This window comes from Vulpes lagopus, chromosome 13, assembly GCF_018345385.1.
Source record: "Vulpes lagopus strain Blue_001 chromosome 13, ASM1834538v1, whole genome shotgun sequence".
Classification (NCBI taxonomy): domain Eukaryota; kingdom Metazoa; phylum Chordata; class Mammalia; order Carnivora; family Canidae; genus Vulpes; species Vulpes lagopus.
In genome coordinates this window covers 29,820,741-29,836,707 of record NC_054836.1, presented here as the reverse complement: position 1 = coordinate 29,836,707, position 15,967 = coordinate 29,820,741, and the positions used below count along the sequence as shown (strand labels likewise).

The window sequence follows — 15,967 nt, the reverse complement described above, 5'->3', positions numbered from 1 at the left end:
CATAGGGGTGGAGGTATAGCTGGAACATGTTATACTGTGGAAATAACTTCTAAAAAAGCACACTGACAATTGTTATTATTAACACAATTGATCACTAAGTTCTTATGTCTGGAAAAAGAGGGTCAAGACATTGTTAAACAGATCCAGATACTACCAGGCTATCATTAAGCTGAAATTTTTGGTGAACAGTTTTCTGGTAGAGGAAATTTTAAATCTCTCTCAGCATTGGTTAGATAAATAGCATAAGAACCTGTTGGTTAACTTACCCATTTATCCTCTTTTGTCCTACCATTAGTGCCTCAGCCTCCAACCACTAAGTTTTGAGCATTGTGGGAAAGGTTTCATTGGCATCACTTATTGCCATTAAAGCACTTCCCTTCTGAATGCTGGCTGCCAAAGTATGTGGTATCCTGTGGAGCAAGAGGATGAGGACATAGATTGCAGTGAGGCTGAACAGTTTGCACTTCCTAGCAGTGACACCAGACATCAATCTTTCCTAAAGACAGCCGAGAACACATGAATATAAGAACTCTTTAAAAAGAACAAGTGAGGCATTATCCAACCAAAAAAAAAAAAAAAAAAAAAAAAAGGCCACCAAAGCATTTTCCTAGTAAGTTTCTCAAGGATGAAAATACATCGAAATTACTTACGTTGTCATGTTGGTTGTTTTAAGAAACAAATAAAAAAGAAATCTCTATAAGGTAGATATTTATGAGGTTGGAATTATTGATGGTGTAATGTTTGAGAATCATTTAATTGCATCTCAAAGTATGGGTTGCATGTTTTACATGTGCACATCAGCTGGCCTTACAAAGGAATACTAATTTGGTCACAGTTAATCTGTTTCACATGGTCTGTAGCATCAAACGTGACATCATTATAGGAAATCATTTAATGCAACTCTGCAATGCTAGGAGATTTTTTTTTTTTTTTTTTTTTTTTTTTGGTCATTTGGCAAGGTTTCAGACAAGCTGGTCACAAGGAAAGAGAGAATTACTAGGAGAAATGTGTTAAGATCATTGTTTTGACCTATACTAATTTGTTGTGTTACCTAATAGATTTGTTGCTGCTCAAATTTACAATGCACGGCAAAGATCAGAGATCAAGGCAAATTGCTGTAGACTCACAGGCACTAGGCTCTACTGAGAAATGTCTAATATGAGTTGTAGACTTAGATAATATTTTGATTCATGTCCTCTTTAACCAATTTAAATGATCTTCATTGCATGCAGAATAACTTTAAAATAAGTTTCTGATATTAATGACATCATAAAGTATTTCTAATAATGTTTTTGAAATTATATTTAAATAGAATACTACTTTTAGAAAAGAGCAATATTTTCAATAATAAATATGTTTTTTTTTTATTTGACCAGTGAGATTAAGACGAGTTCACAGTACAACCACAAATATTTGGAATAACAGAAAAGAGGGAGAAAGGGGATGCATGCAAGCTTTGATTGACTTCCTGTGGATTTTACTAACAGGTTGAATAATACTACAAGAGAACTCTGTGGATAGTCCTATGTGTTTCAATCACTTTTTGGTTTTCTATTGTGGGATCTAAAAATATTCAGAGTTTTGTGTAGCTATATCATTTATTTGTTTTTGTTTTTATTGCTTGAAGCTTCTGAAAAGAAAATGACAAAATGATATATCACATTCATATTCTCCCAGACTCAAGAGTGTAGCAAAATTATATATCTTCAAGTGGAGATTAATTTTGTGGAGGGGTAAGCTTAATTATGAGCAAGTGGGGTAGCTCTAGAGGAACATTCTGCAAATAGTTAAGAAATAGAAAAACAGCCCTCATTATAGATGAATGGGCTCCAAGTTTGGTATTTTCACTTCAGGACCAAAGGGGCAGCAAAACACCAAATGATAATATTTAATATATACTAAAGGGCTAAAAGAGAATGTCCTTTAGTATGAAAGCTACCTTATTAAGAATCTGACTGCATCAAATACAGTTTTTTTTTTTGCTTTTTGTTTTTTTGTTTTTTGTTTTTTTTTTTGGTTTTTTTTTTTTGGTTTTTTTTTTGGTTTCTTCATGTGCTCTCTCCTATAATTTTTCTTTTTTTTTTTTTTTTTATTTTTTTTTTCCTATAATTTTTCTAAGGTGTCAAATCTGAAAAAAGAATATCTTAGATTTTATTATTGACCTTCACAAGTAATAATGTTTTTTGTGTTACCTTTGCCATTCAACATTTTTTCTTCATATTTTCTCACATGTATGAATGTTCCTTTGAGTAATAAAACCAACTCCTAGGCCTGTTTGTTGCTGTGTATTAGAAGAAAACATCACAAGCTTATGTGCAGTTATTTTAAAAATTTATTTATAAAGACATATTGATTTTTGTCCTGAATATTTGCTAAGCCCTGCATAATTATCTAAAGAGAGGTCAGAAGGATACAAAAAGGCACTGAGATCTGCTTCAAAGTTTTCCTGGGTTATTGTCTCCCTTGCTTGTGTGGCCAAGATGATGGTGACACCATTAAGAAGGAAAAGGACAATAGGGGATGGAAAGCAAGACAATGAAATAAATTCAAAGCATAATATGTATGGAATTCCACCCCTCCCCAAAGGAATTCAGACTCAGAAGTCAAAAGAGACCCATAGACTAAAGTATTTCAAAGTCATCAACTTTTGGATAAGCAATGATTTGAAGTAATTTCAGGTAACAGCACAGCATGAAAAACAGCAAGTGCAAGGAGCAAAGAAAAATGAGTTAGTCCCTTTAAATATGTAAGTAAAGGGAAGAGGTCAGGGAAATACTCCTGGCCTGAAAAAAGAAAGAGGAGAAATGAGAGCAAGGGGAAAGGAATGCAAAGGAAGAGGTTTTCAAGACAGATGCAGTGGTCGGATGTTTCAGAAAGTTCAAATAAAATGACACCTAAAAGAGGTCTTCAGTTTTGACAAGGAAGGAGACAATAAGGATTTTGGAGATAAATAAGTGATATTCAGAATGAGCTTAATGAATGGGAGGTAAGGATGTAAAGAAACTGCTCTTTTAAGATATTTGAGATAAAAACAAATTAAAGAAATGGAAGGTCCAAGAATCATGTTTTACAAAGTGGACTGTTTGGTTATGATTGAAATTAGGGAGAAGGTATCAGTGTAAAGGGAAAGGGAAACTTTAAAAAGCATTGATTTCACTAGTGAAAATACATATTATTTAGCAAATAAAACAGTGTGACTTGATAGTGACTACTACTCAAATGAGCCAATTTTTGATAAACCCGGTTTGAATCAAGAAAAATATATTGTTGTCTACTATTGCAAAGACGATGAGGTGCTGTAGAAAATACAAAGATGGACAAATTAATCTCATTAAGAAACCCATAATATAGAAAAGAATGCAAAATAGTAGAGTATTTGTGATGTTAGATGCCTAGAAATAATAAAGATTTTGTAATAATTGTGGCCAGGAGGGCTAGAAGATGACATAGGTAGTGGTCCTTGAGAGATTAAGAATATTTTGACAGGTTTTACAAACAGAGGATTGTGAAAATGCTGAGAATGGAGAGTATACAGGAAAGAGGAGAGGGAGGCTACATAATTTTTCATTTTTTTGTTATAACAAACTTACTCTTCTGATTTTACATTAATCATTACAAATACGTAAAAACAACTCTTATTTTGTTGGCTGTACAAAGCAGGCTGTGGGCTGGATTTGGCCCATAAATTAATGCTGACCCTTACACTACATTGTGAATAATCTAAGGGTAGCATATCTTACACATAGATGTCACAGTGAATATAATATTTCTTTTTTAAAAAGATTCTATTTATCCATGAGACACACACACACACACACACACACACACACACACAGAGGAGAGAGAGAGAGAGAGAGAGAGAGGCAGAGACACCGTCAGAGGGAGAAGCAGGCTCCCTGCAGGAAGCCCAATGTGGGACCCAATCCTGGGACCCCAGAATCACGCCCTAAACTGAACGCAGACACTTTAATCACTGAGCCACCCAGGCATCCCTATTATATTTCTTTATTGTATTGAGACACTGGGGCCTCAGTCTAGGAAAGCAGGCATGGGTTATGAAAGAAGGAAGGAGGTGATATAGTAGATTGATGGGAAGCCAATAGTGGAATCTCACTGGAAATGGCAGGGAGAAAAAGGCATGATCAAATGTACAATAGTCATATTACAAGGTACAATAGTCATATTACAAGATCAGAAACAGGAATTATGGGCAGAAAACAATGAATTCAGTTAGGAAATGGCATTTTGGTTTGAAAGTCATATAGCAAGAGGGTCATATTTGGGGAATCCAACGGGTAGACTAGGGGGTTACCCCGTTAGAATAGTACAGCATATGTTCCCACATAGCCACTTTCATCTTTCAATGCCCAAAGGTCAAAGAATATTACATAAACCTCTTTCTCCAGTAGCAGTAAGACAAGGTAGTCCTTGGCATTCTCCCTCTTAAATGAGACATGCGTTCAGATTTAAGGAGTACTTTGAAGGAGAGGAGGAAAGGGCAAAATAACTCATCAAAGTAACAACATTCAGTTGTAAGCTGTGTCAGCAAGTGGTAATAACAGAGTGAGGAACAACAGTTCCCAATGTACAAAATGAAATCTATCAAATATAGACAATGCCCTCAAAAACCAGTAACAATGCTAATCTAAGTCAGAATGACATTATTCACAAAGGATACACTGACTTGTTTAATTGGGACCTTCAGTTCTGATTCAATGTGGCACCTTCATTGGACACCATAGTATTTCTCATTTATCCAGTGATATTGAAAGTTTCTGACATAAAAACCATACTCATTTGCTATGACACAGTAAAAATTAGTTTCAAAATGTGACGATGATTTTTAAGATCAATAGTAAGCTCTTATTATTGGCAGAGAGATACTGGTAAGTTTTTGTTGTTGTTGACAGGTAATTTACTCATGAGGTTTATCAAAGAGAGAATGAAGACAGATTGCAACCACTTTCTAACTCGTGGTTTCAATGCCATTTTTCCTTGATCCCTGTCTTCCTGACAAACTCCTGGTTGTTTTGCTTTCCTATTCACTTCCTTATGTTGCTCTCTTTTCTAACTTTGGAGGTTATTTGTTCTTAGATTCTGTGACCTGTGGAGACAAATTAATAAATCAGGACAGTTAATTAATACAATTAATTAACAATTAATAAATTGTTCCAGGGCAGCCTGGATGGCTCAGCAGTTTAGCGCCACCTTCAGCCCAGGACGTGATCCTGGAGACCCGGTATCGAGTCCCACGTCGGGCTCCCTGCATGGAGCCTGCTTCTCCCTCTGCCTGTGTCTCTGCCTCTCTCTCTCTCTCTCTCTCATGAATAAATAAATAAATAAATAAATAAATAAATAAATAAATAAATAATTTAAAAAATCATTGTTCCATACACAATACAGCAAAAGCTCATTGTGTCTCACAACAGGCAAGCATGGGGCACAGGAGTGTCACAGAGTGCATGCTAAACCTAGCTAACTCTATTGACGTAAAGAAAACGCTTCTCCCATGATTTCTGACCCCTGATTTTACTGGTTGGGTTATTATGAATGCCAAATATACATCATTAAATACTCTGGAAAATTCCTTGTTTTTAATCTATGAAGTTGTGTGCCTTTTTTTTGGAATAAATTTTAAGACTCTCATAATAAAAATCACTAACTTTACCAAAACCCAAATCATGACTTTTATGTGGTTCCTGACAACCGGGACCCTCTAGCACTAGAGTTTGGTTTTATTCAATGGATAAGTAATTTTTATGAGACTTAAGCATTGTCAAATTTGTGGTTATTTTGAAATATAATACTGTTAACTTTTGCTCAAATGATTTTTATCTAAGTCTGCCAACATTTTCAGTTAGGGATAGTGTCCTTATGGACATGGCTAATTTTCCACATGATTGAAAGGTATGGGAATCTCTCTTAGCCAAAAATATCTCTTCATTGACCTATTATATTTCTGGAAATTTCAGTATGTATACCACCAAGAATTTTAGTTTAATTTTATCTTTTCTACTGAGGAAGAGCTCTTTCCATGTGTCAGAAGTGATATAAGTCAGGATTCTGTAGCAGATTACTCAGTCCATGGCCTAGGCCCCAGGAAGTATAAGTTTGAACTCAACATATCTAGGTGGTCACTTAGTCTTGATCAATATCTATATACAAACCAACTAGGAGTAGAGGAATATAAATGGAAAATGATGGAGCTTAGAGAAAGAAGATACATTGAAATCAAGCTGTGTTATTTATAGCATTACTTTCAGGAAACCCTGGATATAATCTTGTAACAGAATAGACAGTAAAGTCATCAGAATGAAGTTAGGAATGACTCAAGGTAGCAGAGGAAAGAGTGGGAAAACCCAGAGGAAATGTTTTGGATTTTCTATAACCATCACTTTTAAGTAGTCATTTTGGAAGTTTAGTGATAATAAACTGTTACCTTGAGCTGCGCTAGTTGGAGGTTGCATTTAGAAGCATAGGAACCAGTTTCCTCAGTATGCTATGAAGTACTTTCCCTGTAGAAATGAGTCGGTAGGAAGAACTGGGTGATGGAGAACATAGTTTGTAGTAAGGTCACTGACATTAATGGTTACCATATCACATTCACATGTATTAGGAGCAAAAGTTACTAGTGGGAATGTAGGAGAATTAGTTCACTGACTTGTCACAAATCCCAGTGATTTAATGCAATAAGGATTTCTCACTCACATTCTGGTTAAATATGGGTAAGTGAGGGGACCCTACTCCGTGCTATCATTCAGACATCCAAGATCCTTCCATCTTTCATTTGTCTTTGCATACAGAACCCAGGGCACCAGCATCCTCTGCTGAATATTTTATATGTTGTTTGCAGTTGAAGAGGAACAGAGAGAGTGGAGGAGGTACAGCTGCTTTTTACCTCATCCTGAGATCATTTACAATATTTCTACTCCCACTGCATCACTGAGAATCACAACACCCACTGAGGGGTAGTGGGGGTAAAAAATATAGTTTCTGCAACTGATAACAAAATTATTAACTAATAATAATAATTACTCACCTTAGGCAAATTATTAGATCTCATTGTATCTCCATTTCTTCCTCTATAAAATGGAACCCATGCAATTACTATCTTCTAATGTAGTTGTGAGTAACATATGAATTAGTACGTGTGATGTGTTTAAATATTGCCTGGTATATGTTAATATGTGTTTATAATTATTGCTGTTGATATTATTAATGTATATAACTTTGGGTAAAAAGAGGGAGGGACTTTTCTGACTATTCTAACCATTGAGTCAAATATGCAATGATCAAAAGCTGAATTGCATGAGATACTGTGAAATCTCATTTCCAGGAAATTTTGAGAATAGACAATAAAGGAAGTTAGGAAAGTGGTCAGTCACTTAAAAGGAGGGAAGGTACTATCTTCTTAAGTTCTACAGAAGCCCTGGTTATAATAATCTTTAAGAAGTTTTTATAGAATATTGACTACAAAGTGATGCAGAACATATGCACTTCATACAGAATTATATTTATCTTAAGGTACATAAAACTTTCCTGGACCAGTCAGTTCTTTCTATACCTTATTAAAAATTTCTTTTTGGCTGTAGTTTCTTTGAGGAATTTTTTTCTATTTTGTTTTTTTTTTATATTAGAATACCTAAACAAATATTTGTACATAGTAGAGATTTGATAGAGTAGTGCTAAATAAGTCTTTATTTTTAAAAATTTACAATTTAAATGTAATCTTATTAGGTTTAATCTTAATTTTTAGACCTTCCCAAATGGCGTTAAAGGAATACAACTGACATAAATGTGGGCATATGAAAATTCTAAAATTTTAAAATTATATTTCTCATTTGTAATCCAAGTGAATATGGTAAGTCGTAATAACACACTTATCAATATGATTTTGATTAATTTTACTGTTTTATTCAAATAACTCAATAATAAGTTTTACATTTTTGCTTATGCATTGTATAGAAAAGAAGTTTAGATTGGAAAAATAATATAAATCCTAATGGATTATTTTTTACTTCATACTGAAAAACTATATCTGCATTTTTTGCTTTGTTTAAATTTTAAAAGAATATAAACACAGAAATCGAGAACGCTCATTCTAAAAACTTACATGATTGAATTTAAAAGCTTCCATTTGAATATAAATTTTTAAAAATATATTGAAGTTGTGATTCCTAGAAAGTTTAGAATGACTATTTAGTGTTTGTGACAATTTTAGTGCCATAAAGTTAGTTCCTCTAAAGAAATAATTTAGTATCTACATGTTGCCAAACATTCAGATAAGAAGAGAAAAATCTGGTCAATTCTATATATGAACAGTTCCTGTGATGCTGAACGTCTCGATATATGCAAACGTGTTGATCAAGAATTGTGGAGGTCCAGCCAACTTGCTCATTTTTCCTCATTGATTTGACATTTTTAGATATACTTAGTAATTTGTATTTTTATTAATTAGGCAAAGGACAGATTAGAATAAGATACAACAAATATTAGTCTCAATGAATGAATTTATATTGTCATCAATTTTATCATCACAATTTCATTTGCTGCTATAGCAAGAGCATGAAGTTGTGTTGATAAAATTGATGATGCTGGTAATTCATTCAATGAGTAGAGAATAGGAAGGTAAGTGGGAGTATGTTCATTGTTATTCACTGGCTATAATATTTTCCGATTAGACTTTAGTTTAATAGCTTGAATCTTTTACTTTCTGTTTGCTTAACTCAATAAATTTCTTGAAATAATTTATCAATCCTGCTTATCTGTTGGGAAGAGATTGTACAAACTTTTGAAAGATTCGCTTATATCTGGCATATTCAAATTCAAAGTGACGATTGTTTTCATTTTTAAAAAGGAGAAGTTCAGTGGTTTATAGTGTTAGATTTCTTGTCAAAGGGAATAGGTAGTTTTCCCTATTCAATGTCAGCATTTAATAGTGCACATTGAACTCCTTAATATCCTTAATTTACTGGAAATTATCATCTAAGACCCAGAGAAAACTTGGACCCAAGTACCATTTCTGAAAGAGAAAAAAAAATCCAAGAAGGATGTGAATATATTAAATAAATCGCTGCTGAAAGAGAAGGAAAAAAATTCTTTCCTTTAGTGAAACAATTTTTCCCTTCACTCTCTCAATTTCATTTTTACAAAATTTTAAACGATTTTATTTATTTATTCATGAGATACAGAGAGAGAGAGAGAGAGAGAGAGAGAGAGAGAGACAAAGACATATGCAGAGAGAGAAGCAGGCTCCATGCAGGGAGCCCCATGTGGGACTCAAACCCAGGACTCCAGGATCACACCCCGGGCCAAAGGCAAACGCTCAACCGCTGAGCCACCCAGGAGTCCCCTCATTTTTATTATTAATAAAATTAAAAAATTAAACTAAACAGTTCTGTGAGACTCTTTGCAGTTCTCATGTTCCATAGTCAACATAAATACTAATGTTGCATAAGGTGTTACTATCACCCCTTTCTTGGTGCCAAGCATCACTAACATTTTACAAATATGCCTCTTACATTTCTGCCTTCATAACTTGAGGGCTTTCCAAATTATGAGAGACGGCAACATCATCACTCCCCAAAGATGCCCCAAGACTTTCTGGCCTGTCCACTAATGAAGATTAAATAGCTATCCTGTACCTGTTAAAACTTCTTGTAGACCTATGTTTATGGCTCAGATTAACCTACAGGGTTATTCTATCCATCCATAGAGACAAGACACTTATTTAGACAAAATATTTATTTAGATACATTTTAGATATATAACACACATAGACTTTGTTAGCTTCCAGACACAAATTTCTTATCATTCTGAAAATTTTCCCCAAAGTAACACTGTTATTTGTTATATATATGTTAAAAATATCCTTTAATAAAACTCTCAAGTATTTATATTGTGTGTAAAAGCTGACTAGTAGACAGAGTTTTAACATCATATTTGGTGAATGCCCATATTGCAGCAAGCCAATTACCTTGAAAATGTCTGGGAGGAAATCCTGAAATAAGAATGTAACATTTCTGTGAAGAACTGGCAACTTTAAAAATTATCAAAAGGATTTTATTTGAGCTCTTCAGAGAAAATATAAAGCAAGACATACTAAAGTCAAAAGAAAAAGAATGATGAAGCCATAATAATACATGTCTGCCTTTGTCTCTTCACTAAGAGTAAAGTCTGTGACCTCCAAACCAGTTGTAGAAGTATATGTATACCAAGAGGAAGATCTTGAATTATTGAATATATCTGGACTGGTAAAATCTTGATAGGGTTCATAAAATGAATTTGGGAATTGTATACTGCTGGCTTGTTGTGGAGAACTTTTTATTTCATTCAGAATTTCTTGAGACTCATAATACTTCTGTCTTCTTCTTGTGCTTTCCTATAGAGAAGAAAAAAAATATATCAATCGCTATATATATGGTGTTAGGTTTGGGTTATCCTAGTACTTATTTTGTGTATTCTGTAAGAATACTAAATAAAACATGTTACACAAAAAGAAAAAAAAAATTAAGACTTTTTTCATCATAAGACTCTTAAAAAATGAAGAGTCAAGGAGAAAATGTTTGCAAATCACATATCTAATAAAGGACTTGTATGAAGATTATATAAGATTCTGAAAGCTCAAAAATAAGAAAACAACTCAATTAAAACATGGGCACAAATTTTGAATAAATAGTTCAAAGGACATATACAGATGGCAAATGACTACATGGAAAGATTATCATAGTCATTAGCCATTATGTCAATGAAAATTAAAACTTCAAAGTGACACAATTACATAGATATTAAAATGCTATGAAATAAATGAATTAAAAATAAAATTAATAATGTCAAGTGTTGCCAGAAATGTGGAGCAAATGTAACTCTCATACAATCCTTGTGATAATACAAAAAGGCACAGCCATTTTGGGAAATGGTTTGAGTATTTCTTTATAAGCTAAATGTAAAAATACCATACAGCTCAGTAATCTCACTCCTAGGTATTTGTCCAAGTGAAATGAAACTTATGTTCAGAGAAAAACTATATGAGAATGTTTATAGGTGCTTTATTTGTAATTTCCCCAAACTGGAAGCAACTAAAATGTTCTCCAGCTACTGAATGAATAAAAACAAAACAGTAAGTGTGATGTGACCATGGAAATGGAATACTATTTGGCAAAAAAAAAAAAAAAAAAAAAAAAAAGGAAGAAACTACTGATAAATATAGCAAAATGGAGAAATCTGCAATGCATTATGCTAAGTGAAAGAAACCAGACTCAAAAGGCTAAATACCATAATTCATTTATACGGCATTCTCAAAAAGGCAAAACTATAGGAAAGAATTCAAATCATTGGATGCAAGATACTGGGAGAATGAGGCCAAAGAGGATTGACTACTATATTATATACTCCTTTGTAACACATTAGTGGTTTATCTCACAGTCTCTGTGGGTCTGGAATCTGGGCACAGCTTTGTTGAGTGCTTCTGGCTCATGATCTTTCATGAGGTTGTAGTTAAGTAGTTAAGCTGTCTGCTAGCTGCAGTGTTATATGAAGGATCAGCTAGGAGAAGATCTGCTTCCAAACTCACTTACATGGTTGTTGGCAGGATTCAGTTCCTTGTAGATTGATCTGAGATGCTTAGTTCCTCACCGGTTAACTTGAGGCCTCTCCTAATTCCCTACTATATATGCTTTTCCAAAAGGCAGTTCACAACATGGCAGCTAACTTTCCTCAGAGCATATGAGAGTATGAGAGAGTACCCAAGACTTAAGCCTTTTTTTACAACCTGATATCAGAAATGACATCCCATCACCTTTGCCAAAATTATATTCATTGGACGGGAATTATTAAATCTAGCCTACGATCGAAAAGAGGGAGTACACAAGAGATGAACATCCTACAAGGGCAGGAATCATTGGGGGCCATCTTAGAAGCTACCTCCATAGGCAATCCTCTGGATCCCAGTGATTCATTTTTCTGCTACATTCAAAACATCCTCACCTCCAAGGTCCCAAGAGTTTCATCCCATTACATTATCAGTTCCAGAAACTCATCATCTGAACAGGGAGCCATGTTTAATTCTACTTGCCACAACCACAAAGTACAATGAAAATTTTTTTGGTTGGTCAAAACTATTCAGTATCTTAATTATGATTAGGCACTTATATTTGTTTGGTAAAAACTCATATTACCCACTACTTAAAGGAATAAGTTTCATTGCCTGTAAGATGTACTTCAGTTTTAAAAAAATATAGAAACAGTTAACAAACTCAACAATATAACACACACAAACACATATATTACATTTAATTTTGACCAAATTGAATGATTAGTCAATGTATTAATAAAATACACTTCTGCAAATATATGTTTTAATACTGGTAGACAGCATAACTGTTTGTAACTATATCATTGAAAAGCCGTAATAACATACCAAATGCTTGTAAAAATCAGTAATTCTCTTATAGAAAAATAAAATTGTTATAGGCTACAACTTATAATTGCATTAGTTATTTGATAGACTTTTGTTCTTAAAATATCATTTTTTCCTCTTTAATATTTGTTTTTGTTCCTTAGAACAGATAATTGATCAATTAAAATATTAGGGAAAGTGAACATATTTGTAAATGAGCTATTATTATATTTTCATTTTGTTTATAAAAGAACTATTGAAACAGTTTTCTATAAAATGCATTTTTATAACCACTTGGAAAATGATTTACTTCAAGTAAAATGCATAAACAGTGGGGAAAAAAATCTTATATTTTTTTCTTGTTTTTCCTAGTTTTGAAAAGTGACAGAAGTAAGGCAGTAGGATCCAGTTACTGTACCCTGTTTATACAGCTGTACTTCATTGAACGAAGGCTTGTGTTACACACAGTTTGTGATAGGAAGTAAATGCTTTTAAAACAACTAAAGAGATAGGTCTTTAACCTCCACCTTTGCGGATTCTTTGTTCCACCATTTAGCTTCTGTAGGAGTTATAGGAAGTAATTTAAATATGTGTTATTACTCTCTAATTGAGCCTCATTTGATTAGCTCATTCCCTCTTATCTCAATATGGATTCATTATGATGAGTTTTTAAAGCACATCCTTAAAAGTGCAACAAATTTTTTTAAGTCTATAATTAATAGGTTCTGAAATTTTAATAATGGGTATGTTCTAAAGAGAAGATGGTGTTTGAATTATTTGAGGGTCTCACTCTGTAAGGAGATTTTAAAGATTTGGGAGATTCAACAAACTTATTACCTCTTAATAAACTTCTGTACAATATCTGAAGATACCAAGTGCCACAGGATTCTTAGTATATCTCTTATTTATAGCTGTATAAACCAGTCAATGAATCAGAGAGAGATTAAGGTTCTAGGTTATTTCAAAGATTGTACCTGGAAAGTTAGAGGTCATTCTGGTGAAGTAGTTTTCAAAAAAAAAAGTAGTTTTCATTTGTATAAGAGCAATTTCCTTAATTGCTTGGGTGAAAATATAGGGTCATTACTAGGAATAATGGGTCATTACTAGGAATAATTAAAATGTCATCCAATCAGGATCAAATTATATATAAATTTATGGCTTATGAAAATACTTGCCCCCCCTTGAAAGTATACAACTTTTAACAACAATGACTTATGATGGGGCCCTTTATTCATAATTTTGTTCATAATTTTTCCCTTTTCACAGAATTAAGTCCTTCTTATATCTGAGCTATTATTTATTTACCAAAATTCTTTTTGTCCCTACACAGACTGTCCAAAGAGTTTTCATTTCCTCAATGAATGGCAGAGAAGTCCACCCAGATTGACAGGGGGAGGGAATATATATATATATATATATATATATATATATATATATATATATATATATATGATTTTCATCAAATCTTCTAACAAGTTATTCTACTATGTGCCAGGTATTTTAACTACTAGTTTATGGCAGTTGTAAAGGCAAATAACCAGGGGCACCTGGGTGGCTCGGTTTGTTAAGCATCTGACTTTTGTTTTAGCTCAAGTCATGATCTCAGGGTCCTGAGATCTAAATCAAGCCCTATGTCAGACTCTGTGCTGTGCATGGAGCCTGCTTAAGATTCTTTCTCTTCCTTTCCCTCTGTTCTTCTTCCCTTCCTCTTTCCTCCTCCTCCCACTATGGTGCTCCCCTCAGTGCACTCTCTCTTATAAAAAAAAATAAAAGACCCAATATTTCCACTCTTAAGTTCACTGTTCAGTCTCCATGCATGGAAAATTAAAAGATTTAATTTCTAACCTATACAGGCATGTCTATAGTGATTATATCACAGGGTTAATTCTATATCCTATATTTGTAGCAAAGAACTTATATAGTTAGTTTAGCTAAGAACATATTTTCTTTTAACTGAATAGACTATAATGTGGTATCTGTAATTCTGGTAGGAAATTAAAAATAGGCACAGAATGAAAAAATGTGGGCTTGTTCTATCTACTTAGGAGGTCATTATAGTGGTCTATTGTAGAAAAAACAACTATCCCTTTTGGGATGTAAATGAATTGCAAGGCAGTATGTAGACAACCTGCATAATACTTGATGAAAATAAACAATTTACATTTCCTTTTTTATTATAATTATGGACAGCAATTATATGAGAATATTTTAGGAGTGATAGTGTTCTGGTAAGGTATAGGAAGAGCTATATGTATTAACTAATATATTTCTGTAAATAAAAAAGAAATATTAAGTCCTGGAACCAAATATTACTCTGCTTTGCCTTTTATTCCAATAGATTTTAAGACTTCTTAAAAAGCCATCAGGAAGGAATTTCATGTAATATTTCATTCCAATATTTATCCACCAATTTCTCCCATGACATTATTCCTCTTTAATTATAAATATATTATCAGATACTGAAAACTCATCACTATCCATTGACAGTATTGTTACAATACTCACAACTTTTATGATTTATCATATTATAATAATAGCAAGTATAAATTTTGGAAATCATTTTAGCTGGCTGGAGGCATTTAATTATATCATATACACTGTACATACTTATTTTCTATGTTTTAATTTTCTTATTCGTTTGTAGTTTATACCCTCTCTGTTTTCAAAAATCATCTGAAGCAGCTTATTTTAATTATAAGTATATTGGCTAGGTTTTTCAGAGATGTTCCAGATTTTTCTTCCTCACTTAAGAACAGCATACATAACTGAAAATGTGAGTTGCTTTGTTCTTATTCTCATGGCTCATTTCAAATTATGTGTTTTGCAGAGGTTAATATTATGTGGGCTGGACACCAAACCCACCACAGTTCTGAAGACTATAACTTATCCACAGCACTGAGACAATCTGTTCTCCAAATATATACTTCCTGGGTAAGTTGTATAAAATTGAATAAACGTGATAACATAATACATTTTTTAAAGTCTCAATTGTTTCTATTTCCTCCAAGTAAGCTAAAGAAAATATTTTACTAAAATGCTTTTCTCTCCTTTTATAAAGCAAGACACATAATGAAGCAAGTAATGTTTTGCAATGGTAGTCTTTATTTGACAAAATAAAACTAAAGAAAGCAAAACAACAAAAAACTTAATCTTGAGGTATTAAGCAAGGTGAGAGATTGTCAATTTTTTAATTTACTATAACATGAGAGTGGTATATGGACAATATCTCAATTCAGATTTATGCAAACAAAGATTTCATTTGAAACTTTTAAAACCAGGTTTTAAAAATTTAGTTCCCATTTCTGCATGCTTAAGTGAAATCTACTTTTTTTTTTTTTTTGCTTTTCATTTACATATTAGAGCAGTTCATATGAGGTTCAATATAAATTTTGGCTCTAAAATATTTTTGCACAAGGAAATGAGCGAATAACGAAAACCAGAAATAACCTCTAGTTTGAAGTTTCTTCTGATTCATTGGGCAAACCTGACCCACTCGGTAATAGCCCTCATTTGTGATTGTCACTCTTTAGATTTCCATAGCTGTCCAAAATACTGCTGCTTAGGGGCATA

The 15,967-nt window shown here is 33.1% G+C and overlaps 1 protein-coding gene across 2 annotated transcripts in view; it reads left to right on the top strand.

Annotated features, from left to right (window-relative positions):
• Nucleotides 1-15,967, top strand: part of AGMO (alkylglycerol monooxygenase) — a 334,118-nt gene that overhangs the window by 111,413 nt on the left and 206,738 nt on the right. For both annotated transcript variants that reach the window (XM_041727450.1, XM_041727449.1), the window contains exon 4: nt 15,225-15,328. In XM_041727450.1, the coding sequence (XP_041583384.1) occupies nt 15,225-15,328 (104 nt within the window). The remainder of the gene's footprint in view (nt 1-15,224; nt 15,329-15,967) is intronic.